Source organism: Alosa alosa, chromosome 20 (assembly GCF_017589495.1).
Source record: "Alosa alosa isolate M-15738 ecotype Scorff River chromosome 20, AALO_Geno_1.1, whole genome shotgun sequence".
NCBI classification, from domain to species: domain Eukaryota; kingdom Metazoa; phylum Chordata; class Actinopteri; order Clupeiformes; family Clupeidae; genus Alosa; species Alosa alosa.
The window spans coordinates 11,853,176-11,880,675 of NC_063208.1; the positions used below are offsets into that span (position 1 = coordinate 11,853,176).

At 44.2% G+C, this 27,500-nt stretch overlaps 2 protein-coding genes across 7 annotated transcripts in view; both read right to left on the reverse strand.

Moving 5' to 3' along the window:
• The window catches only part of tpm3 (tropomyosin 3), a 15,993-nt gene extending 13,610 nt beyond the window's left edge, over window positions 1-2,383 (reverse strand). For all 6 annotated transcript variants that reach the window (XM_048229534.1, XM_048229537.1, XM_048229533.1 and 3 more), the window contains exons 1-2: window positions 2,123-2,383; window positions 741-866 (exon numbers count right to left, since the gene is read on the reverse strand). In XM_048229534.1, the coding sequence (XP_048085491.1) occupies window positions 741-866; window positions 2,123-2,236 (240 nt within the window). In that variant the 5' untranslated portion in view covers window positions 2,237-2,383. The remainder of the gene's footprint in view (window positions 1-740; window positions 867-2,122) is intronic.
• A 2,655-nt stretch (window positions 2,384-5,038) lies between these two features.
• Window positions 5,039-27,243, reverse strand: arhgef1a (Rho guanine nucleotide exchange factor (GEF) 1a). The gene is given in 23 exon segments (XM_048229544.1): window positions 5,039-6,455; window positions 7,814-7,988; window positions 8,334-8,651; window positions 9,295-9,345; window positions 9,456-9,503; window positions 10,007-10,056; window positions 10,290-10,388; window positions 11,155-11,343; window positions 11,597-11,664; window positions 13,366-13,541; window positions 13,846-13,922; window positions 14,150-14,398; window positions 14,907-15,024; window positions 15,811-15,936; window positions 16,366-16,469; window positions 16,472-16,615; window positions 16,986-17,129; window positions 17,475-17,584; window positions 18,261-18,393; window positions 18,870-18,933; window positions 19,318-19,385; window positions 21,971-22,133; window positions 27,010-27,243. Coding segments are annotated over 23 exon segments (2,802 nt in total). The 5' UTR covers window positions 27,073-27,243; the 3' UTR covers window positions 5,039-6,390.
• Between the last annotated feature and the right edge of the window lie 257 nt (window positions 27,244-27,500).

Below are 27,500 nucleotides of genomic sequence, written 5' to 3' on the forward strand. Positions count from 1 at the left end.
CATTTTCAACATTTTGCTTGCAAATGGTATATTTTAAGTACTCAACAAGATCTGTTTCCGATCAGGGCGACATCTGACCTGGGGTCAGTGGCTCTCTGTGTGTGTAAGTGGGCCGATCTTCCACAACCCCTGACCTGAGGTGTGCGCTAGAAAGGGCACCAAAGCTCACCAAGACTCACTGAACCCAGTGATTTATGTCCATGGCGACCTTGCTTGTTGTCTGAGCATGATATGAGGTGTGGTTTTTGCATGCGCGGCTCTGAGAATGTTCTACATGCACTCCGTAACGACTCGTAATCATTAATCATTTGGGGCATTTAACAACGCCAGTGGCCTTGAGGTGAGAGGGACTGTGCGGTGGCCTTAAGCTCCACGACTCTAAAATAGACTGCTGGCCCCAAGTGGCACAGAGGGGATTGGGAGCAAGAACGTCACGATGGTGCCCGATTTCATCTGATAGTGGGGATCCTGTGTGTGTGTGTGTGTGTGTGTGTGTGTGTGTGTAAGAGAGGGGGGACTAAATGAGAATAGAGATGGAGACAGAGGGATTGTGTGATGTCCAGATGACATCATGTCCAGAAAGAAGGGATGCAGTGAGCAGCTGTAGAGAGCTAAACAGAATGAGAGGAATGGCAGGAGGGGTCCCTAAAATGGGGTGTGTATCTTTAGGATGAGCTCTCTCTCTCTCTCTCTCTCTGTCTCTGTGTGTGTGTGTGTGTGTGTGTTGTGTGCGGACTCACATCAGCAGCCTTCTTCTCTGACATCTCCAGTTTCTCCTGAGCGTCCTTGAGCGCCTCTGAGTACTTATCCAACTCATCCTCAGTCCCCTTCAGCTTCTTTGTCATCTGAAGCAACTCATCCTCATGCTGAATGACAGTGAGGGAGAGAGAGAGAGAGAGAGAGAAAGAGAAGGGGAAAAAAGAAAGATGCAGGAGAAAACAAGGAAAGACTAAATGGTTAGACTGAGCTAAAAATACATGAGGAACAAATGGAAAGAAATACAATCTCTCTCTTTCTCTCTCTCTCTCTCTCTCTGTCACACACACACACACACACACACACACACACACACACACACACATACACACACAGACAAGTGGACATATTCCGAAAGTGAATTGGAAATAATTTGCCAGACTTTGCCAAATAGGGACATTGTCTTTCCTCCTTTTCCAACATCCTGACTCTGGGAAGGCGTTTGGCACCAAAACCCAAGTAGCCACCAGTTCCGGCTCCCCCTCAGGAGAAGCACTGGGATGATTGACAGGTTTGGCGAGGCTGTGTTTCAGCGCCATGCAGCTATAAATACTGCCCGCGGATTAGCCTAGCCCCGTCAGATGCCCACTGTAAGCCACACATGTTTATCAACCTACCCCCAGCCCTCCGCATTGTTTCCGTGGGGATATCACTGCCCCCTGTAGAGGCTTAGAGGGATTGGGGTGGCATTGAGGGCAGGGTTTGGGTTTCAGGCCTCCTTCATCTGGCAGCTACATCCCTTCTCTAGATGTTCTTTTCTCCATCTTGCAAAGACCTGGGTGTAGACTCCTGTAACCTTAACTAAATCCCGAACCTGATCTCATCAAGTAATTAATCACTCATGTAGCCCTAATGTTGATCCCATTCTGGCATAATGTCCTTTAAACTGAAAATCATAGGAGAGACTTATAAATGTTCGTCCTCCTTACTCTCCATGACAAAACTATCTATTTTCTTGTATTTTAATTCATTAACCTAAATTGACTCAAGGAAATATAGCCCATGTGAACATACACACAGTTATGCTGGCTATAGTAGCATGAACATTTGGTAATTAAAATGATATTAAAATGTAGACTTAGATAACACTGATAACAATTCTATATACTATCTTAATTTTTGGTTAACCCTTAAAGGAGTGGAATGTTGAGAAATGAACGTTCTTAAGAATATCTGGGTTCATTGAATTCAACATAGAATTTTAGAACCTTCAATTGTTGCGGAACTTAGAATGTTCAAAAACCTACACTTTTGATCAATGAGATCTCTTTCAGCCACTCTCTCTACCCCGTACTGACCCCATACCCCCCTCTCTCTTTCACTCTTTCTCTATCCTTCCATCATTCTTCAGCCCTGTCTCATTAACCTGTTTGCTTGTGTCCTCGGCTGCCTTCTTGTCTATCTCGGCCTGCTCAGCCTGGTCCAGGGCGTTCTCCTTATCCAGCTTGAGCATCAGCATCTTCTTCTTGACGGCCTCCATCTTGGCAGTTCTTCCACAGGCGCCGACGCCGCTTCAACCACAGTAACGAGAGTGAGACGAAGAGGAGGAGGAAGAAGAAGAAGGAAAATAGAGCGAGTTGGATGTTGGGGCAGAGAGAGAGAGGGATGGAGACAGAGGTAGAGATAGGGAGCAAGTCTCACTGAAGGGCAGACAAAAGGCATTTATATAGAAGGGGGAGTGGCCAGATCTTCTTCATCCAGGCCTTTGGGCACAAACTCCACCCAGATAAAAGATTGGCCCCTCCCATTCCACAAATAATCTTACTCCAAGCCTGAATTGTTAGTAAAAGTTGCACTCTTTCTATATTTCATTCTTTCATCTCCTCTTTCAACTATCACATCAATCTGAGATTCCTTTCCTCATCCTGTCAGCTTGTTGTTCCACAAAAATGACACAGGGAGTGTAGGGGGAGAAGAGTGGATGTCCCCAGCTATTAACAGACAATGCCAAGCCTGCTATTCTTGTCCAGCACAGCTGCATGGCTTGCATGTTTGGTTATATACAAAAGCGCATGTCTGTCCATCTGTGCATGGATGTGTGTGTGTGTGTGTGTGTGAGAGAGAGAGAGAGAGAGGATTTGTCCGTGTGGCTAATGTGTGTTAGGAGGAGCACCGTTTGATGAACTGTCAGCGCCCCATTTGCTAGTGGATGTAAGAGAGTTTCTTTATGGCGTGGCCCCATGGTTACTATGGTTGCTGCTGTTTTTGGTGTCTCCCATGTTTAAGAGCTCCGTTACTCTGCCTGGTTATGTCCTATTCTGCATGTTTACACCGCAAGCAAACACTGGACCCACTTTAGCAGCCATTTAAAGACCTATGGCAGGCTCCTGTGTCTAGGGAAGGGAGGGGTGGTGAATACAAAGCAGACACCGAACAGCTGAAGTCCCCTTCCCTGCCCTGCCACACCACCCCATCCGCTCCCCCTGGGAGCTTAGGGTTTGGTCGCCTTTCCTTACTGAGCTTGGTGTGAAATCTCAGCACCTCCTCTTCACTCCTTTCCACCACGCCAGCTATGCCATGAGGAGAAGAAACACAGCGCCCTGAAACAGGGCTAGTTACAAGGCTAATGCTAATCTAAGGGGTTTCAAGTTTAAAGGGCAGGAGAGTGGCCAACCCCAAAGGCCAAAGGACAGAGGTTAAACGTATATTTAGCAAATGGGCTTAGCACATAGATATTGAAGTGCGGGTGGAATATGTTGTTAAATGTAACTTTTACGGTGTTTACTGCGAATGAAGGCCTTAACGTGTTTATTAGTGATCTTAGGACTTCACTGACATGTGACTAACCAATTGATGAAAGCACCTTATCAAGTCAAAGTAGTCTTAATGCAGTTCCTATCTATGTGTAGGCCTACACTTAATTTCAGTTGATTGTGTCCTTAGTGCTGCTTTAAATTTAACAGTAATTTAATGCAGCATTTAAGGCAATAAAATATTATCTCCAGCATACATCACTGACAACAACATAATGTTTGACAATAATAAGATGCTCAGAAGTTTGAATAACAATTAACTGAATGTTAGAAGAGATCTCTTCTCTTTTACATTAATAATTCCTCAATATTGATGTTCAAAGTTGTATAAACCGATAACATAAATAAGGCTATATGTTAAAGACGGCCGGTGTTCTCTTTTAATAGAACCTCCTCCCATTTTCTGTCTATATTTGTGATATGAGTTCCGTGGTGACATTGGCAGGAAGAAGTCCTCTGAGAGTTTGAGTCTCTCAGCATTGTCCAAGCATGTGTAATGAGTGTCACTTTTAGACGCAGGAGAATGTGTGTGAGTGGTGTCTTGATTTCACGGGCAACAGTAAACCATGGTTAGGGTGCAACTGTACGACATCTGATGGAATGGTAACCTTAGAGCCAATAGTTCAATAATCACAGAGGGCCGAATGCCAGTGCGTGCAGGAAACAATTTAAATTTTTACTTTACACTGCACCATTGCCTATACTAATCAAACATAATATACTGTAATGGTATACTGTTTCAGATTTTCTCATGCCACAATTGTACATCTTATGTGACTACGGATATAATTTGTTTCCATGGCCCTTTCTTAGGTTTTAGTTTTTTTTTACAAACGTAAATGTATATAGGAAAGAGAAAGAGAGAGAGGATGGGAGAGAAACATACATATTATCATATTGTGTGAGATCCTATGGGAGATGGAGAGTGAGAGAGATGGAGTGTGTGTGTATGATTGCGAATGCCGATTCTGCCACTCAGGAGATATTAATACCTGTCTCTTGGCTGACATTGTAGTGGGATTACACTTTGTGCTGAGAACAGGCTCTGTAGCACTGACGGATACCCCCTATCTCCTCACAGCAGCAACCCCCGAATCAGCCTCGATGCACAGCTTGCCCAGCCAACGCGCTCGTGTAAGTCTGACACAATTTTAATACACTCTCTTCTGACACAGTAACAGACTTTGGATATATTTGTCCCTCCCCAAACTGTGATTATGGGATGGATAAGTAGAGATACCAAAAAGCAGTAGAATTGGAACTCAAACTGAAGAGTAGGACACTTCATATTTTGTATTAATTGCTGAAAGTACTTAACAGGCTATTGTAAATATATGTATACTAAGTGGTAATGAATACCATGATAGATGATACAGCCTATTAAAGTACTTTCAGAATTGCATAGCGGTCCTGTTGTATTAAGTTGTCTGACAGCACAGGTTGGCAAAGCACACAGAACTCAAAATAGAAAGGACACCAATTTCAGCACACAACACCCCATCTATTACTCTATGATGAGTCATAGCAGCAAGACTTAAATTCTTTAATCATTCCTGAATGACAACAGTATCTTAATCATTCTGCAACCACACAGAGACAACATCATATATAATTTGCCATGGCAGTCACATAAAAGGCAGGAGGACACAAGGCTTCTGTGGTTGGGCTGAGTGGCACAGATAGAAATATGGCACAAGCATCAAATGTAGTCATATAATAATTAAGAAAAACACATTCAGAGATTGTGAAAAGAGTTCTCTTACAAAAGGAACTGATTCATGTCTGACTCATCTGCACTGATTCATGTGCAGGCCACTGGTTAAGAGGAGGCTATAATTCTTTTTACAATAAATCATTTCATTTCACACACTTTCATTTTCACATAATGGAGCATATTGGAAAGTAGTCCCTGAAGAGCTGCGAACAGCCCAACCTGACCCCTTGCTCTACCTGTTTAAGAGCATAACTGACCTCTGAACAGCCTCTAGTCACGAGGCGTTGCTCTGTTTTTCAGTCATCGTAAGTTTATCATTTATGGCTTTCCTCCCATAGAGAGTTTTGTGGAAAGGAACGGGAGATTTTTTTCTAACCGAAATGGCTGAGTAATAATAAATAAATTAAATCAACAATGCAATTTCTAAAACAATAACATCTCCCAAATCACATCACGTGCATATTACTTCAGAAATCAAGCTGATATGATTAGGAATGTAAGTGTGTGTGTGTGTGTATGTGTGTGTGTGTCTGTGTGTGTGCATGCTTATGAAGTAGTCTCTGAAAGTATATTTACAGTACAATATCTTCGTGCAACATCAAAGAGCCCTACAAACCTACTTGGATCAATGTATTTCAGCCAGACTGTTACTCTATGGTCAGCTCATATAGCTACAGTCTCTCAGCACTACACTAATCCAAACTTAGCAAGTAGTAGAAGTAGAAGTAACTGAAATACTAGAGTTCATGATTTTTTGTCTCTTTTTTTCCATTGTTGAAAGCACTGCAATGCATTTCTAGGACATCAGGCCTTAAATTCCAGGAAAAGGCTGCCTGGAAATCCAGCTTGCAAAAGTCCATCACTATCACACTTCCTGCTTTGGTACGTATCTTCTCATTGGTCCATGAATGTTTGCAGTCATATGATGCAAATATCAAAAGTAAGGTCTTTATACGCATATTTTTTGTCACATATTGCCACTGATCATCAACTGTAGAGCGAAAAGTAAAATAAAATACAAGGATCACAGAGTGGATATATTGGATAACTTAATAAAGTGGATAAAATGCTTCTTTGCAGAGCCCAGAGGAACACTGACACTTATTTCAGAGTTCTACAGTCTGTCCGTTTCTCTGGGCTATTCTGGAATGTTCTTGAATGTTCTCATTAGCAGTGAGACACCTCCAGGTCGCGGTGTTCCGCTGCTTCCTCCTCTGGAATGTCTTGCAGATCTGAAAAAAAAAAAAACAATGGCAAATCATCAATAAGGACATCTGAACAACCAGTTATGTGAACTAAATAACACCATATTATTAATCAATGACATCATGTAAAAACTGTCGTGTGGAACCCTGTAATATGCTGTCTTAAGGGACTACAATCACATAAATAAACTAGCTGAATTGGAACTGAGCTGAATGAACAGAACAGGGATAATTTTAGGTCTAGTTTGTGCCTTAGTGTGGGGCCATTAGTGTGTGTGCTGACATAAATAGTGACAGTGGAGGGGGGAAAGGAGCCACAGTAACCTGATGGCTTAAAGTCAAGCATCTGCAGGCTTAGACTGCCCAGTGTCTGCTCGCTGTCTCTGGATCCCAAGACCTGCTGTCACAGAAGCTTTTACCTTATTACTAGACTGACAAAGACAGGCGGCTGCCTGTCCTGAAATGCTAACCACCTACACGACCCATGGAGATAGGGAGGAGGAGGAGACGGATAAAGATGAATTTGCGAGGCAGACAAAATGGATGAGGTGTAGCTTGGTGTATCTGAGACAGAAAAAGAGAGATTGTGTGTGTGTGTGTGTGTGTGTGTGTTAGAACGAGACCGAGTGCCTTTGAAATTTGTGGATGTTTATTGCCTGTTCCTGAAAGTGTGTGTGTGTGTGTGTGTGTGTGTTGTGCCCACACACTTGTGGGACTGTGCCTGGGAGAGTGTAACTGAGTGCCTGTGTGCATCACACATCTCCTCTCCTGACCACATCGATTAGCGTTACATAACCCAGTGAGTGGGCAGGTATTAGCATTGTGGAGAGGCTAAAGTTTAGCACATCCGAGCTCCACAGCTGCACTGCGGAGGAACACCAACTCTTCTCCACTATGGCTCTGTCAGAGGCCAGAGCACAGACTTCCTCCATTGTTAAAGACACTCTCATTAATTTTCACATGTGAATCAAAGGTGCTCGACGGACTAAAAAGAGTAATATCTTTAATGTTTTGGAGCTTTTCTGATAAAGATTAATATAACGTTAGTGTCGATATAGTGTAGTTTTGCTACTACCATGTGCTGAAGTGTATTTCTTCACAAATTCTACTGACATTTTAGAAGTGATAGGTGGACTTGTGCTCTTTATTTCAGAACATCGAAAAGAATAGCTACAGCAAGACAAGGAGAGCCTCCAGATGAATCATAGTAGGTTAAACTACTGGTGCAGATTATAGCAATAAAAGCCCTTGTCAGTGTTCAGTACATACAGTGCATAACAATGACTTATATGTCTTACTTTACAGACGCCTGTTGCCACTTTTTTACCCGTCAAGTGAGAGCTATATTTATACTCTACATTGTAATAAGCACATTGCTCACAGACCTCTTGGGCTCTCTGATCGCGGTGACAACTTCACATCGTCATCGTCATCATCGTCATCAGAGATAATGTCAACGTCACTGCAGCCCTGCAAGCCATCCGATTGGTCCATCGATTCCTGACTGGGTAATTGGGTGTCTGTGTTTGGGTCCGTGTCACTTTCCCTGCGTGTCAGAGCCTGAAAGATGTAGGTCAAATGTGAATGAAGTTGACCTGTGTGTGTGTGACAAATGGGAATTCTGTGCATATAATGTTTTTAACACATAAATGCATAGATGCATAAATCTATCTACTTACAATTCACAAATTTAATATGACATCAAAGAATGTCAGAATGTCAGGAATTACTAGTACAAGTATTATTAAATGCAGCTCTTGCAGATATTCTGTACTATATAAACTTGAAACAATCAATACCACATAAATATTGGATATTGATATATAATTCCGAGTTACACAGAATTACTGCATCTCGACAGCAAAGGTCAGTTGACCCCTGACCTTCTACTCCCTGTCCTCTGACCTGTTGTGAGGCTGCAGTTCCACTGCCGTCCCCCAGGGCGTTGCTGCTGTTGCTGCTCTTGAGCTCCTTCAGCTGCCTCTCCAGGTGGACGCGGTGCTTCTCGCAGTCGCGGAGCCGACCATCAGCGCCCCGCAGTCGCACCAGCTCCTCCTGCAGCAGGCTGTGCTGTCTCTGCAGCAGCGTCAGCTCGCCCACGCCACCGTCCGCACCCCCGTCCCGCGACAGAGAGCGGACCACGCGCCCGCCGGAGGTCTCAGGGGCCATGGAGGTCTCGCGCAGGTAAAACTCTAAAATGGAGTCCTGCTTGATCACTGCAGCCTGAGAGGGAAGCCAAAGGAAAGTGCTCACTCTTAAAACGAATGTGTTGAAAACAACACAACTTGCGTTGTTTTCAACATATCTCTGTGACCAGATAGGGACAACACAGTTTGTGTTGTTTCCTTTCTTATTTGTTACAGAATATGTGTTGAAAATAATACAACTTACGTTGAAAGCAACACAACTTGCGTTGTTTTTTAACACATCTCTGTGTCCAGATAGGGACAACACATTGGTTTTAAGAGTGCTCTATGTTTTCTTGTGACTTATACACATAACGTATTGGAGGTCATATTGTGTTGTAAGTATTTACATCAAACAAGCATCACCTTCTTTTAAGATGGACAGAGTATCTTATCAGGGTGTGTTCTATTCACATTATCATTATGATATTTAGGATCAGTCGACGACTTGGTCCTTTATGAATATAGAAGTTCTTCAGCACATTAAAGGCTTGGGTCTTGTAAGATTTAGAAGATTTGAAATATTGAAAAAGGGCTAGAATATTTGTATATTGTATGACTCACCTAGTTTTCTGAACGCCCTGAAGCTACCAACACAGACAAATGACCCTATAAATATTCAGTCTATGAGGCTTTCACCCCGTGGGAGACCAAGCAGTTATTATGGGATGGAAACTGACCTGAAGAGCATGAAGCTGGGTACTTAGATTCACCAACCTCTGGGACACCTCCTACAACAGACACACACGCATACAATCACTTCTCTGTTGGATACAGTTACTCTAGCATCATGAGCAGATATAGGTTAAAGCTTTCTTTTTCACTGTAACCACGACAGTACCTCACTTGGAGTTCTATCCTCCATCTGATTGCCATTGCGGTCCTGTGCCTGTGCACACACACACACACACACACACACACACATACAGAGAGAGAGAAGCACTAAGTTAAATATTAACAGTGTAATTTGCAACACACAAAACTAAGAAATTGCAAACAGTTAGTGGTACTCCTGACTGTGGTTTGCGGTTTCTGATTTGTGAGTGGACATGCTTGTACAAGTGTGAGACAGCATTTAATGGAAACTTATTCAGGGGGCATCAGGAAACAAGCAAGGTGCTGTTGCCATGGTAACATGTGGGCGATGCTACGAATTATGCCAGAGAATGAGCAATTATCTCACTTAGTTGAACAACAATTATGAAGGTCAAGAAAAATAAATAAAAATATGGCAAGCTGATGGGAACAGATAATAAGCCTTCATCACTGTTATGTGGCATTCCATGTGGAATGCGTCCATGTGGTTTTCAAAGGTGAAAAACAGAAAACTGTGTGTGTGTGTGTGTGTGTGTGTGTGTGCGTGTGTGTGTGTGATCGTGTCTTTTCTCTCACATGAGAGGCCGAGGACTCCGGAGCACCATTAATAATCACCTCTTGTCCATCTGATTGAAAGAAAAAAAGATTGAAAGAGAGAAACATGGGGAGACAAGAAGAGAAAGATAAAAGAAAAACTACTGTTAGATCTGTACACTTACAAAAACACAGTGCTACAGAGGCAAACAGGTAACCCACCTCACACTTGTGCATAAATATAAACACACACATGCACACACACACACACACACACACACACACACACACACACACACACAGCATATCACACTGAATTACTCACTGATAACTAGTCCTCCTGTAAAACTGTGGTGGCCATTGGTGCTGCAGGAAAGAGGCACCTCCATATTCGACCCCAGCAACACCTCAGTCAACTTATCAACTACACAGAGGAAAGAGACCTTGAAAACATCTTCTTTATTTCCTCTCTCTGTCACACACACACATAAAGTGGGATAATCCTCTTTCAGCTATATATGCATGTATGTATCTATCTATTAAATCACAAAAAAATCTATTAAATCTATTTTTGGGATTTCATATTTTTAGGCTATAAGGATTCAACCCACTTCCATTGAATTATGCTAAGTTAGGCTAAAGGTGGGGACTGGGGGTGTGTTATTGCACACACAGAGAGGAGAAGGGTATGTGTCCTGACTATCCTCTTATCTAACTCTGGGGTAGACGGCTAATAAGCAAATTTTCCAAAAGTTTGCGTGTTGCTTTTAAAGGAGAATGCCCATGAGAAGACCTACAAATCTGGACAATGCAGAGGTATTATGTAAATGCTTTCAAATTCCCTAATTTGTGCCCTCCACCTTGAGATGCTATGAGATGAGCTAGGAGAACACTAAGGGTGTTTTATTGGCAAAGGGAGGCTTTACAAAGAATTAAATGGCAAACACATATTTATTTCTTTTTTTTCTTCTTCAGGGAATAAATGTCTCAAAGGTTGGGTTTTTCCTCATTATTTTCATTGTGAAACTACGGTAAAATGCCAAAAAGATCATTTTTGATGCCTCTTTTCACTCTGTGATGGGTACATACATACATATGTATGTAGGCCTATGTGTGCACACATACATGTTGATAAGTATGTGTGTATGTACAGTATGTAAATATATTTGGTGATGCTGTCTGTCTCCTACCTTCATTGATAGCTTCAGTGAGCAGCCCTTCAGCACGGGGGGCCTGGGGTGTGTCCGCTCTGAACAGGTTCCTGCAGTTGGACGGCAGCATGACCTCGTGACCTCCCGTGACCTCAAGGAGGTCAGTGAAGAGCATCACCCGCTCTTGGAGCAGCTCCAGCACCTCGCGGTCCTTCTGCTGGATATCCGCTGGGCAGGACAGAGAAGGACAGAGACATGTGATAAGGAGGGAGGACAGTGGGAAAAGATAAAGAGGACTTATACCAGTCAATGAAAACATCAGTTTTCCCTTTAAATATGGCATCCGTTGATGCATGTAAGACATTTTGTCAATGTAATGATGAAAAGTACTCCCCAACTAAAAACACATTTACATTTACATTACATATTTTTTGTAGACTGTTGTCCTTAAATACATCTTTGGTATTGTCCAGATACTCACCTTTAAGTCTACGCATTAAGGCCTTATCTTCAGTCTCTATCAGAGGGAATTCCTGCCTAGAGGGACATCTGTCAAAACAGATAGGAATTAGTGTGGGAATGTGGGAATATGTGAGTGAGTGTGTGTGTGTGTGTGTGTGTTGCATGTGTGTATGAGTGCATCTGAGGATAGGCGTCCAGAGTGAGATGACTGATGTGTTCAGCGCAGGGTTTCCGTTGTCCGGTAATTACCGGACATTGGCCGGAAAAAAAAATTAAATGTCCGACAAAATTAAATCTCTCCGGTCAAATTGTCCGATTGAAATTGGCTAATAATCCCGCCCCCCTAACGCAATCTGAATTTGAGAATAAGCCTTAAAATGTAAGCCTATTAAATCAATACGTCCTTTGGCTATGTTTTTAAATGTACAGGCTCTACCGTTTGAAAGCTATTAAACAACACGCATAGCCTATGCTGCATTTCAAATAGGAAACATTTCAAATAGGAAGCGCACGCTTAAAACGTCCATGTTAAACAACGAACAAATGAGTGAGGCGGTTCAAACATGGCCAGGCCCAGGCAGACTAGCCTTAAAAGTTTTTTCAGAGGCCAGACGCAATGGATGATGATAAATTGGTAACGTCTGAAGCCTCAGACGTCCGGTCAACTCTACCACCACCAGATAAAAAGCATAAGTGTCGGGCATATCTGTCGGAATCATGATGTTGGAAGTGGAGTTGCCGGGTTGCGGCCGCTCCAAGACACTGTCATTCTCCGTGTACACTGGACATGCAACTGTGTTCTGTACCCAAAGCATACAGTAGGCCTATGCTTTCTCTGTCTATGATCTGCAGGGTTAGGGCCTCCTCGACGAGGAGATTGCTGGTCCGCGGATAATTTCCGGGACAATTAAACGGTATCATTGAGCTGTGGACCGAAACAAAAAGAAACTAAACATTTCCCAGAATAGAAAATATTTCTTAATTTATTTATACAAATAAAGAGGCATAGCCTTAGGGGGTAGTGGTGTGAGTGCTCATTCTTGTGTGTGCGCATCTGTGCAAGTTAAACAGTTGAACCACTGGAGATAACGTGGGTAGCAGCAACAAACAACGAGCCTTTTTTTAAACAATGAACGGCGACTCTTGCTGTCCATGAAAACATAGAGACTGGCTAGATCTTGTTAGGCATGTTTACGTAAGTTAGGCTAATGAACATGTTGCATTCTATTCAGCCTGATTATGTCATTCTTTAAGATACATAGCCTGTCTCCAGTTTTCCTCAACTTGACTAGGTAATTAAGAAGCGATAATAGGATATTTGACCGGCATATCATCAAAATGTCCGGAAAACGAAACCTCGGGCACCATTTTTTCCTAGCGGAAACTCTGGTTCAGGGAACCCGAGGGTTGTGAACTGTATGAACAGTATGCATTGTGGTTGCCTTAGTATACTCAGTGAAATGAGTAATGTTAGCTTGAGGGCAGGTATATTTACAAAGTAGGTGTTCTGCATAAGTGGATACTGTGCTATGCTGAGTGGCCAAATACCGTACTCAAATGTTTAATACAGAGATTGACGCTTTGGACACGTTGCTTTTTGTAAGAAGCCTGTCCAAGTATCTATGTGACCTATGACACCTTTATGTGAGTGCCACTCTATGACACCTTTATGTGTGTGCGAGTGTGTGTGTGTGTGTGTGTGTGTGTGTGTGTGTGTGTGTGTTGTATGTGTGTGTGTGTGTGTTTGTATGTGTGTGTGTGTGTGTGCGTGTGTGTGTGTGTTTTTACCTGAGAACAGCTTGCTGTATGTGGCGTATCCAGGTGTTGCGGTCATCTTTGGAGGCGGCGTGAAGCTCATACATTTCTGGGGGGCTGGACTCACTGCTGATGAGGAAGAACCCTCGCTCCTGATTGGCTATGTCCCTCACCAGGAGATTCTGCAAGGAGACAACCGCTGGCTTGTCCTGAAATAGACAAAAAGGGGGAGGGGGAGGGGGAGGGGGTTGTGTGATTATAACCCCAGGTGAGATAAAACATTGTTTTTTGGGTGTCTTGGGATGTTTGCGTACAGTCCTGATTTATCTTTGATAGATAAATCAAAGAGAGCTTATGATCACAAGACTGGCAGCGAGACAGTCAGATAGACAGGGAGTGTGTGTGCGTGTGTGTGTGTGTGTGTGTGTGTGTGTGTGTGTGTGTGTGTGTGTGTGTGTGTGTGTGTGAGAGAGAGAGAGAGAGAGAGAGAGAAAGAGAGAGAGAGTTACATACCAGGCAGGGAAAGATGTATCTTTGATCTTTTTCTTGCAGGAACACCAGGATATCTGTCATCAGTAAGACCTGTACATCTACATATACAAACACATATTCAATTAAAAATTACAATTAGTTGATTATGAAAATTATAATTAGTTGATTATTAGTTGATAAGATGATTTTCACAAAACCGAACCCCAACATGACATCTAGACATACACAACCATTCTCCCTCCCGCATACACACACACACACACACACACACACACACACACACACACACACACACACACACACACACACACACACACACACACACCTTTGAGCCTGGAGCCAGGGGTTTTCCACAGCAGCGTGCCCTCGTGGATGAGGCGTCGGCGCGACAGCTCGGCAGGCCTGAAGAGGGCGCCAGAGCGCAGCTTGGCCTCCGCGCGGGGGTCTAGCCGGGCCTGGAATTCCTGCAGCCGATGCGTACGCTCCAGTTCCAGCACTTGCTCGTCCACCGAGCTCAGCAGCTCCCGCAGTGCAGCCAGTGCCTGGGACAGACTCTCCGCCTCCTCGGGGCTCTCTGGGGGACAGATCGTCCGTCAGTCACACACTCAGCACCAGTGTAAGTGTACACACACACACACACACATACACACACAAACTCACACAACAACACACACACACACACACACACACACACAAACATATGCACCCATCGCTGTATGTATGCAATCCCACTTACATGCACAACACATACACATACATACAATGCACAATTCACAACACATACTGGTATCCAGATACACACTTCCAGAGCTCGTTTGGTTAATATTAATATAAACGAACACTAGGTCCTCCATATTGTGAAAAGCCAAGCTAATGTTGGCCTCTCCATTAGAAACTGAAGGAAGTCACCATAGAGAGCACTCGAGGAGGCATTTGAGGGGCACAACACTAGCCTATTTAGTACACTACAACCCATCATACTCAAAGCAACAGACAGATATCAATGTGATACTGACAACACAGAGACAGGACAACATTCCACTTTTTTCATTGTTCTCCCTGTTACTATGGTGACTGCTCACCCTTAGTGTTGTCGAGGATACGCTGGACCAGGACAGGGTATTTGGTGATGCGCTGGGTGACCAGGAGGATGCACTCCTGGTAACCATGACGACGCAGGAGAGGACCCCTACCGACTCGCTGTGAAAGAGACAGCCATGAGGTGAGAGTAGGAGGAGGAGGAAAGAGAGAATAAAAGAGAGAGAGAGAGAGAGAGAGAAGAGAGAAAGGTGATTGAGAGAAAGAGCAGAGGAATGTGGAGGGCATGGGGGAGTACATTTCTCGCGGCATACAAGCCAGTCACAGCAGATTTACAAGCCAGAGGGCAAGACCAGACGTACACTTAGTCGCTTGGAAAACCCATGAACCGGTTAGTGAGTTCATGAATCTTTTCTACATGCGCACGAACACACACACACACACACACACACACACACACACACACACACACACACAGTGTTGACTTTCCACCCACTCCTCATATATTACTGTCCATTTTATTAACCCACCCACACTTATCCTATCTGTCCTTCCTTCTCTCTCTTTCTCTCTCCTCTCTCTACCTCCTTTCTCTCTCTCTCTCTCTCTGTCACTCACTCCATCTTACTCTCCCATACACACACACACTCATTCCATTCACACCCAATCCTGACCACACACACACACACCCACACATCCATCACACCCAGATGATCCGCTGGTGTATCCGTTGGAAACCAGCGGAAGCTCTTCACCTCCGTCAAAGGGTTAGTGCACACAGTGCATAGTCTATCTCTCTCTTTATTTTTCTCTTTTTTTCCTCTGTCTCCCCCTCTCTCTCTCTCTCTCTCTGTCTTTCCACACACACACACACACACACACACACACACACACACACACACACACACACACACACACACACACAGTGTATGTCCCTCTGCCCCTTACCCGTATAAAGTACTGGAGCCTCTTTTCTCGGGCAAACAACTCTTTGTAGCGCTTCACTGCCTTCAGGTGCCGACTGCAGAACTCTGCGTATGTCTTCCTCATCTCATCTGCAGTCTGCCCTGAGAACTGAACACACACACAAACACAAAATATCACATCAAACTGTTACATACTACACCTCTAACATATCAGTGCACAAATTTGTAAAACATAAATATATGACCACACATACTCACATTTATATTTGACCACCTGTTAACCACACTCACTCACACACACACACACACACACACACAGATACACACACACACACTCACTCTCAAACAAACACACACACACACACACGCAGACACACAGACAGACACACACACACATGCACGCACACACACACACACTCGCACACACACACTCGTGCACACACACACACACACACACACACACACCCACACACACCCACACACTTGCACACACACACACATAAACACACACACACACACACACACACACACACACACACACACACACACACACACACACACACACACACACACACACCTGATCGAACAGGATGTCCCCCAGCTGGTGGATGGTGAAGTTGTGCTCGCTGCCTGGCTGCAGGCAGTGGTTGCGGCGCAGGAGCAGCTGGGCCAGAAAGCGCGGTGCAGGGCCAGCAGGCGGTCCAGGCAGGGGAAGAGCACGTTGACCGTGCCCGGCTCCAGCTGCACCTCCTCCAGCATCCCCCGCCGCAGCACGCCGTCCATGATGCGCAGCGTCCGCAGGTGATGCATCTCCGTCTGGATCAGCTCTGACGTAGTGGGGAGACAGAAGATGGACAAAGTGGTGGAAGAGAGAAAGAGAGAGAGAGAGAGAGAGAGAGAGACAGAGAGAAAGAGAGAGAGAGGGGTGAGACAGAGAGAAAGAGGAAGAGAGGGAAAGACAGGGTGTTACAGGACATGATGATGTTACTTAAGGTAAACTGTTGATGGATGATAGTCTTCAATTCAGAGTTTTTTCTTTGTGTCTTTAAAGGGCAAATGCACAGACAGGCTATATCTAGATGACAACAGTTAAAGGAACTGTGTGATTTTTAGCACTTGTTTCCAATTGAATTGGTCATTTTAAAATGAACTGGGTTTTAATCCTTTGATGATATTAAAGACTGTAGCTTTTCTTACCGTAAATGACATCTTGTCTCTTGATGACATCTTTGCGGTGCGTCTGTAAGTAGGCGGAGTCAACAGCTGTACTCCACGAATCAGCTTCAAAGTCCCGCCCCTCAATCTCCATCTCCTCCAGCATAGACGTGTAATAGGTCTCTCCTGAGAGAGTGGACAAGGCATACATTGTTTGTCTAATTTGTCTGTTTATGATATAAACAGACACATAAACTTTATGTGGTTCCACTGTGCACAGTATGCTTGTGTGTGATAGTTTTGTGAGTTTCATTCTATGTGCAATTTTATATGTGCAGTTGGAGTTGGAGTTTTCTATGACTATGGAATATGTGGATTTGTGATGAATGGGTATGTATATGTATTTGTTTGTGTACATGTTTGTCCATGTGTGTGTGTGTGTGTGTGTGTGTATGTGTGTGTGTGTGTGTGTGTGTGTGTGTGTGTGTGTGTGTGTATGTGTGTGTGTGCATGTGTGTGTGTGTGTCTCACCCTCATCATTAAGAGACTCCATAGACATGGTTCTGCTTCTAAAGTTGAGTGAGTCTGTTGACTGAGAGAGAATCCTGCGCAGTCCCAAAGGATAGTCATCATTCATAGTCCTATATACACATGTGTGCACAGACACATAGCACCATCACCATGCACACAAATACACATCACATACACACACACACACACACACACACACACGCATGTCACACATTCACACCAATGCACACATACACATTACACCAACATACACACAAACGCATGCAAATAGACAAGACAAACAAACAAACAAACAAAAAAAGAACAAAAATCATAGTGAGCAAGCATTGTAGAGACTTATCAAGCACAATAACACAAAAACAAACAAGATATGAAAAAAACTTAACAACACGGTCACAATTGTGCAACAAACACATTACAACACTAAACAACCAAACACAAGCCTGCTGGGGAGTTTGCAACAGTACCACAACAGTGTTACAACATTTGAAAGATATACTAATACTAAGACATCTCTTCCTTTAAACACTAGTGATAATCATATGGAGACACAAGTACAGAGAGGAAGACATACATGCACAGGAAGTAAAAGTAGTAGTTATTGTACACAATATGCTGAGGACTGCATAGAGCTTATGTGCATCAAGTATGAAACAATATGCAACGAACGTTTGAACGTTACATACCCTTCAGCAACAAAAAAGCTACTGTACTTTAGTGTAATGAAAACTCTGTCTACTTCTCTATATCTGCCACCAGCCTATAGCAGAAGAGCCTTTAACTCACCCTGCAATGTTATTGGTGGAGACGCTCTTGGAGATGGAGAGGGTGGAGCGTCCGCGGCGAGAGCCCAGCAGTGATTGGCGGAGGCTGTCGGACGGGTAGATGGCCGAGCTGGGCCGCTCCCTCATCAGGGTACCTGTGGAAGAGAGGACACGGAGGATGGATGGAGAGATGGAGGGACGAGAAACAAAATGGAGGACAGACAGGAACGACACCAATTGAACGAGATGGATAAAACGGTGGGAGTAGGAAGAGTTGATGGAAGAGAAGGGAACAGAGAGAGAGAGAGAGAAGGATAAAAGGCGGATGAGAAAGAGGTAGCAGAGAAGAACAAGGTGATGAGGTGAAAAAGAACGGGCATCAGGACTTTCTCAGGACTAATAGTGGACACCATATACAGTCCCCCAAGACTGGGTTCAAACTAGGGGTTTCATCAATTAGTCGACTAATAAAATCAGTAGTCAGTGTCAACTAGTGGAGAGAAAGGCTAAACGCTAAACAGGCTAGATATTCCTATGTATGGGAATGTGTTTGACAAGATCTATTCACCCTTGTTAAGGCAGGTAAATGTAGAGTCTGTCTGTCTGTAGAACTCAACAAAATGTGACTTACTCTTGTTGCGCATCGTCACACTCTGATAAGACGAACTGGTCCTTGACAATGCCATCTTCTGTTGCTGTGGCAACGCAGAGGATCAGAGCATGATTGGTTAGATGACAGCAGATCAGTGACACGTTCATGTCTCCTACTTTGACTCACATATTATTCATAGTGGTTTATCATACAAGTTGCAGATCTCTTCAAACTACAGAAGGGAATGGTTTCCTGATCACAGTTTCTGTCTGAAGAATACTCAAGAGGATCAAATCCACTGTGGTGAGTCCTATTTATTCCAAAAGGGGAAACAGCATCTTATCTCTTAGTCAGCCTTCGTAAAGAGTTCTGTGTTAGTAGCTGGGAGTTAAGTCTTTCCTCAGAACCACCCCCTCTGTTAAAGCCCTTGTCCTATGTTCTATAGACCCCAACAAACCCCACACCTTCCCTCTCACCCCTCTCTTACCCTCTGCTTCATTTTGGCACAGTTGGGCAGGGTGTCACGGCATCGGTTGTGGATGGTGACATTGCAGGCTGAAAGAAATGGACAAACATGGGTTCACAGTGACTCTATGGAACACGTCCCTATCTTCATGCACTTTTTTATCTGGTCTGTTCTCTCCTCTTGGCTCTACATCAGTCTTTCATAATGCCATAGCGACACTCTCACACACTTTCACTTGCTAACAGGTCTCTCTCTCTCTCTCTCTCTCTCTCTCTCTCTCTCTCTCTCTCTCTCTGCTGCTTCCCTCTCAAGCTTTCATGGTCCATTGTTTCAAATCAATTGCACTTCCTGTTTTGGGGGTGATTGAACAGGAAAAGGAATGGGGGCTTACGAGGGGGTTCCCCCGAAGCCCCCTCTTTCCACAACTATCTTTCCCAGCAGCTTAGCAACTCCACCCCCACACATTGAAATACACACACACACACACACACACACACACACACACACACACACACACACACACACACACACACACACACACACACATAAAGGTGTCTAGGGTCACATACTGTAATTACTAGGACAGGCTTCTTACAAAAAGCAATGTGTCCAAAGCGTCACTCTCTGTATTACAGTAAACATTTGAGTATTTGGCTACGCAACACAGCACAGTATCCACTTATGCAGAACACCTCAGAGTTTCACAACCCTACTGCTTGAGCTTGTTTCATAAACCAATCTGATAACACAGTGTAGATGCTCACTCAACGGAAAGGGTGTGGTGTGTGTGTCCACAACTGTGGTGTGTGGGTGTGTGTGCATATGTGTGCAGGTGGGTGTGTATGTGCGTGTGTTTGTGTGTTTGTGTGTGTGTGTGCGCCCAAGTTTGTGACTCAATTCATTCATTAAGGGGCGTAGGCGGTGGTAGTAGCTGGTACACCGTAAGACTTAACTGTAAGTAGTGCAGTTAGCTGCAGTTAGCATAACACAATGCAGCTGCAGTGTAAACATGTTTGACACATTTTATTTTAAAAGGGGCAATATTCTGTGGAAGCTAATCTCTTGAGTTCATCAGAGAAAAGTGAAGCAACTTGGTAAAACTACCCTCCCTTACTGCTACCTTGGCATGCACAGATAGAGAAATAAAGCCTAAATCACTGACTGAGTCTCCCTCTCTGTTGTCTCCTTATTGAGCACTAATACATACTGCATATTAATTATATATTAATGACTAACATGTGTTCCCTAAACTAAAGTGTAACCGCGGGCAGCCGTGGCCCACTGGTTAGCACTCTGGACTTGTAACCGGAGGGTTGCCGGTTCGAGCCCTGACCAGTGGGCTGCGGCTGAAGTGCCCTTGAGCAAGGCACCTAACCCCTCACTGCTCCCCCCTGCCAGTTGAAGCAGGCAGCTCACTGCGCTGGGAGTAGTGTGTGCTTCACCTCACTGTGTGTTCACTGTGTGCTGTTTGTGTTTCACTAATTCACCGATTGGGTTAAATGCAGAGACCAAATTTCCCTCACGGGATCAAAAAAGTATATATACTTATACTTAACCAAAATTACCAGCAGTATTTAGAAAATAAAACAATGGTCCCAGTTTCTATCACAAATTTTTCGCTTTCGACTGCTTTTTTCAGGGATGTTCAACTGCTTTTGTTCCTCCAGTGCTCCTTGGAGATTTTGGGAAGTGTGAATGCTGACCTTTCTGGCCTAGTACATACGGTGCTTTCTTGACCAGTTCCCTGAGGCGTGTAAGTCTGCATGCGCCAACTACTGTACGCTGGCAGCAAGTCTGGAAAGCTCTGTGTTGTGCTGAGTAAATGCGTCTTTGTATGGTGTTCTTTTTATTTTATTAACTGTTGTCATCAGGGTTTTTATGAGTGTATTGCAGTGTGAATGCTTGTTGGTAGACAACACACGGCTGCTGGACATCTGAATTTCCCCTACGGGAATGAATAAAAGTATCTATCTATCTATCTATCTATCTATCTATCTATCTATCTACTATCTATCTATATATCTTTACGCTTCATAGTAAACAAAGAGGGGATGGAAGGAACGATGAGCAGAGTGTTGATTATCTCATGGTCCATCCCTCGGCAGTGTGTAGGAGGCCTGGGCACTCTCCAAAGGCACTGGGCACACTGTTCCTGCCTCGCAATCCACCAAGTGGGAGTGTGTGAGAGAGTGTGTGTGTGTTTTGTATAAATACAGAATGTGGTATCTGTATACAGGTGTGTGTGTGTGTGTGTGTGTGTATGTGTGTGTGTAAGTACAGTATGTGTACACATGCATTGCGGCTTGTGCATTTTGGCATGATGGTCTCAAATTTAGTAAATCCTTTAAACATCTCTTTTAGGTGGTGTGGAGATAGCAGAATTCCCCACACACACACATGCACATGCACACACACACACACACACACACACATGACAAGTGTACTCCAGTGTGTGGTTGAAAGTGGGGGAAAAGACAGTATGAATAAAGTGTCTATGTGTTCCATTCAGATGACTGAGAGCTATGTGCATGCACACCACATACAGTTCTTCAACACAGAGAGAGACCAACTATGTATGATGTACTCTGCGTGTGTCATGTATCATGTACATGTAGAAATGTATAAGCTTGTCTGTGTATGTGGTGTGTGGGTGTGCTGGTGATGTGTAACTCACTGGGACAGCTGAGGGCCTCTTTGGCAGTGATGCTCTTGTTGCAGGCTGAACAGAGCGTCGTCGCGGAAACAGTTAGGGAGGTGTAGAGGTGTCCATTGCTATAGCGAGCCTCCCTCTCCCTCGCCTCCCTCTCCAGCTCGCGCATGCGCTCCTTCTCCTTATTCTGAGCGAGAAACAAACACACACACACACACACACACACACACACACACACACACACACACACACACACACACAGACACTCATAATTAAACTTTGTCTTCTGTGCATCCTTACCGTAAAGCAGATGAGCTCTATAATTAAAACCCACTCTTCTGGGTATGAGTGAGCATCGCCCAGACGGGCCAATCAGGGCTGTGCAGCAGTGAGCCTCATCCTCATTCTAGACTGAGAGTTGCACAGCACGGGGCAGCAGGGTGGACCAACTCCAAAGAGCTTTAGCGCTAGCACCGGCCATCAGTGAGAAACATTCTGAGGGAGAAGCGCCAGCAATGCTGCTGTGTATATGAACACAACCATGCTGTTCATGACATGCCAGGATAACGAACGGAATCGAGGTAAAACGTGCTTTGCATGGGGGGACTGCTGTTGGGTTGCCTCCTACGCATGAGCACTTTCAAAAGCTCCAATGATTAGCACACGACAGGGAAATGCTGTGCGAGAAGTCGGTAGCTTTAATGCCACATCTGGTGTGAGAATGAGGGTTACTCCCAAACCCCCTTGCGACACACCCGGGCCAAACCTCCAGGGTACGGTTGCCTAGCTTCCTGTTTTGATTTCCAGACATAGTCTTAAGCGTTAAGTCCATAAGGACCCACATGGTAAGATGATCTCTACCTCATGTCATCTCACCTTCTGCTTTCGGTTTAAAACAGAAGCTGACTAGCAGCCATTTACCAATATGAAAACTACTGGGCAATACTGGTAGTCAATAATGTACCTCTAAAATAAATGTTAAACCTATTGTATTCTTTTAAACCAATACATTTTTTAAATGCTGAGACATTCTAATTAACCTTTTCACTTTCAACCTATGTGAACATTTAATTCATAAGGAGTGTCTGGGAATTAATTCAATTTGAAAATCTATGTTCAGAATATATTCAATATAGAGTATATTATTAAAATAAATAATACAAGGCGGATACAGATTTCTGGCCAATTTACTCATGCATTCTTACAGCTCGTTTCTAATTTCTGTCTATACTACAAAGTCACAATAAATACAGCAAATAAGAAACACAGACAAACTTTTTTGACTGTTTCTTATTTACTTGTCATTGTGTTGTGGGTATGTGGGCGGTAAGAAAGATGGCAGAGGCCCTGAGTTTAGATAACACAGTATGACCACTATACTGAGTTACACACATCAGATTACATCATTGAAGAGGATATGTGTCGGAGGAGAGCTGTCATTTTGTCATCAGACGATCTGCTATCATAGTCCAGTTATTTGCCATGCTCACACAAGGACCATTTCAAAGATGATGAATGATAAACAGACACTGAGTCTTGTGACTTGTGACTTACAAATTCATTTGGTAAGTAATGACAACATTGTTAATGTCCGGAAGCAATAGAGTGATCTTGCTGAGATACTGAACACATGCACATATACATACACAGACAGACAGACAGACCAGCCGGCCGACAGACAGACAGACAGACAGGCCGACAGACGCGTATAATGTTGGAGGATAGAGGGTGAAGGCCTATTTTGTTTATGCAGTGTTCCAATTCATCACTTAGGAGGTCATTTGGACATGCAAGTAATGGATCATTCCAAACAACAATATATATTCACTTTAAGACTACACGATAATATTACTTCTGTTCAACATCAAAAAACTGGACTTCAAGGTCTCCATTTACTGAATACAGATTTTGGTTTAACTATGAATACTTCTGACTGTATTTACTTTTTGATATGAGGGATACATTTCATGATTATATGTTAACCATTTCTTACCCAACGATTATAACACACACAGGAAAGATCTACAGTACAAAATCCCATTCGACCTGTTCTTATAGACTGCACAGAGCATCCAGAACTACTAACATCACACATAAACCCCCACACTTTTAGACGCTGAATCATCTCCTAACTCTTCTCAAACAGATACTAGTGGCTCAGAACATTACACAGTAAAAAATGGAAGTGTTCTGGCTAGGGCATTATACCGCCTACATATGGCGTATGCTCCAGATAAACATGCACCCTGACACTCTCGAACTTTTGTTCAAGAGGAGGCTCTGGTCCGCTTTAACGGGTGCCGACTCAGCACCTTATCTGAACCAATCAGTTCTGCATGATTCATCTTCCTCTTTCACCATGAGATAAGTCCGGCCAACCTTACAAAAATGGAAGTATACGTGCAGTGTGGTCACCCATACATTGAGCCAGAACTGAGCTCCTACTCACATACTAACAATGATGAACATGATGTCAGGGGTTTCAAACGGACTACATGGGGGAAATGAAACCACACACTCACACACACACACACACAGACACACAGAACAACAGTTTCTTTTTGTAACAACGTGGCTGTACAGCTTTCCCTGTGCCAATACTCCAATGTTTTATGGTAAGACTCATTGTCTGGCTGGAGATTTGTCTCAGAGGTTTGGTTTATGAGTTTGTTTACAGTTTATGGGCTCAGGCTCATGTGCGTAAGACACCTCAGTGGAACAGAGATGGCTATATCTCGGTGAGCGTGTTGGCACACGGCACAGGAAGCAGCAAGAGAGGACTTCCTCTTCCCTCTTCCTTGGGTTGCCATGGGTACGACAGAAAATAGGGGGGTGGATGTGAATCTATACAAAAGTACGAGAGTGTGATAGTGTGAGTCTCTGTGTGTGTGTGTGTGCCTATTTGTGTATATGTCCACACAAGCTGAGACTGAAGTGTGTAGGTGTGTGTGTGTGTGTGATTTCTTTCTAAGCACAGCAGTCTTTCTTTCTCATAGCGTCAATAAGGGATCTATGAGGAACATTCGGTGCAGAGATCAATAAAACAAGGTCTATTTTTCTGCTCACATGAATTCCAGAGAGAGATCCCAACCCTCCAAGACCAGGGTCGCTATGTTCTACTACAGGCTATAGGCAGAAACAGAGGCAGCTTTAGAGATTTACAGGAGCAGAGCAGTAATAAACCAGGAAGATGGAGGAAGGAGCATCTCTATTTTTCAGTGTGTGTGTGTGTGTGTGTGTGTGTGTGTGTGTGTGTGTGTGTGTGTGTGTGTGTGTGTGTGTGTGTGTATATACTAAGTGGCCATACATTTACATGGAGTGATGAGGACTGATGTGGATCGAATGAAACACACGTCTAGTCTTCTCCCTGTGACACTCCAGAGGGGCTAGTGTGTGATGAGTGCCTTTGTGAGTATGGGCATCAGACCCTGGAATTAGGAAAGCACCTCAACTACCTGCATTGGAGGCAAAGCCACCTTACACTTGTTGCTAATCACTGTCCATATCAGCTAACTCTCAAGCAGATGTATGCAGATCCCTTCCTAAGTCCCCCTCCCACTGTCCCTAATGCAGGGGCCGTGCTCACACTGGGAGGTGAAGCGGTGCAGAAAACGGGTGTTAAAGTGGATGACCCCGTGTCCCAGATAGTGGCGCTTTATGCGTCCCGCAGTCCTGCCTGAAGATCAGCGCCGGTGGAGACGCCTGATGCTCCAGTTAGAGCTGCGACGCAGCCGGATTTAGCGGCGTGCCGGACCGCCAGTGGCTCTCTGGGGACCGTTCCCGTTGTCCTGAATACGAGCTCAGCGGGGACCCAGGGGCTAAAATAGAGCAAGTGCTCCCACACCTCATGGCAGGACGAGGATGACGATGGCAGGGGTCTCTGACCACACATGTGAACACGAGCTAGGTTCATGTAGGCATGCATACTTATGCACATACTGAATGTGTCCATAGGCACAAGGATATGGCCATACTCAAACATACTCACACATGTATACACACACACAACACACACACACACACACACACACCACACACACACACATAAAGAGAGTTGAGGGTTGTTGCTGCGCACGCCTGATCAGGATCAGTGTTGGAATCACAGCAGAGAGAAACCTCACTGAGAAGCTTCTGCATTCATATCACCTCAATCCTACCAGTCTTAGTGGAGGTGAGGGAAGAGTATTTTCTGAGACAACCCTAGCAGGCAGAGAGACTATCTATCTACATGGTTGACATGGGAAGGCACAGTGCAGACAGAGGTGTCACTTCTATAAGCCACATCTGCAAATATCCAACTACACACACTTATACACTTACACTTACACACACACACACATAGGTCTTATACATCTGCTACTTCACTGTGCTCTCCAAAGGCACAAAACACACACACACACAGTCAATGACAAGATACTGTGAGAAAGCCCACTCAATCACACCTAGATACAAACGCACCTTTGGAAAAAGCTCGACCTCTCCGGAGTTGCTACTGCTGAAAAGGTCTACCAGTTGAATCGTTTATTCTGCTCTATTGCGAACATTACAGGCCCTTAACGTATTTCCACGTTACGAGTGTTGCAAACGAGTGTTGCAATCGTTTGGGCAGCAAAAGTGGTAGGCCTATATTGCGCAAATCTGTCTCACAGACCCACTGTCCAAAATGCCATACTGAAATAAAGAGAACTATGACTACATTTCCATTATACCTTAGACCATCTTGACAAGTGTTCACCGACAAGTCTGCACTGTACACCTTCACAAGACGAGATACACAGAAAATACAAGGCCAAGCCGCCGCTTATGAGGAAACACATGCGCTCTGCCGTCTCCACCGTACACCATCAGTACCGTTAACTTCGGAAGGAATTTCTTAAACACACGGCAAAGTAACTACGGAATAAAATTACGACGCTTTCCCATTTGATAATACCTTCTAAAGTCACCATACTGGCAAAAGTACTGTTATTCGAAGACGGCAAATGTCACTTCCTTAATGCTGTGTGGTAGCGTGCTTTGCAGTTTATCCAACGAGCTCTTGAAGTCGTTTTAGCATAACTTACCCGGTGACTGATCTCTCGCATTCTCTCCTGGCGGAGTTTTGACAAATCCGCAACTCGAGACATTGTGAATTTTGTTAAGCAGCACTAAGTCACTAAGCTTATCTTACTTCTGTGTATGCTCATCAAAATCTTGATAAATTCGTAGGACAAACGCTATACGGGAAAGAGGTAACTTCCTCTCTTTCGTTCTCTTTCTGAAGGGCTCCGTTCTCGCAAGATAGGAATGATGACTGAAACAGTACAGTGTGCGAACGAGCGCATCAGATTCTAGCCTCGCCCACCTCAAATAAAGTGTGCGACTGTTAGCACGACGCGCAAAATGTGTGTGTGCGCGCGCGCGCGCGTGTGTGTGTGTGTGTGTGAAAGAGAGAAAGACAGAAAGAGAGAGGGAGAGAGGACTCACGGACTGCCTTTCATAGTCCAGTAAAAACAATTCCCTCATTTTTAAACCAGTCTCAGGAATTCCGCCCCATTTTATAGTCTAACGTTTT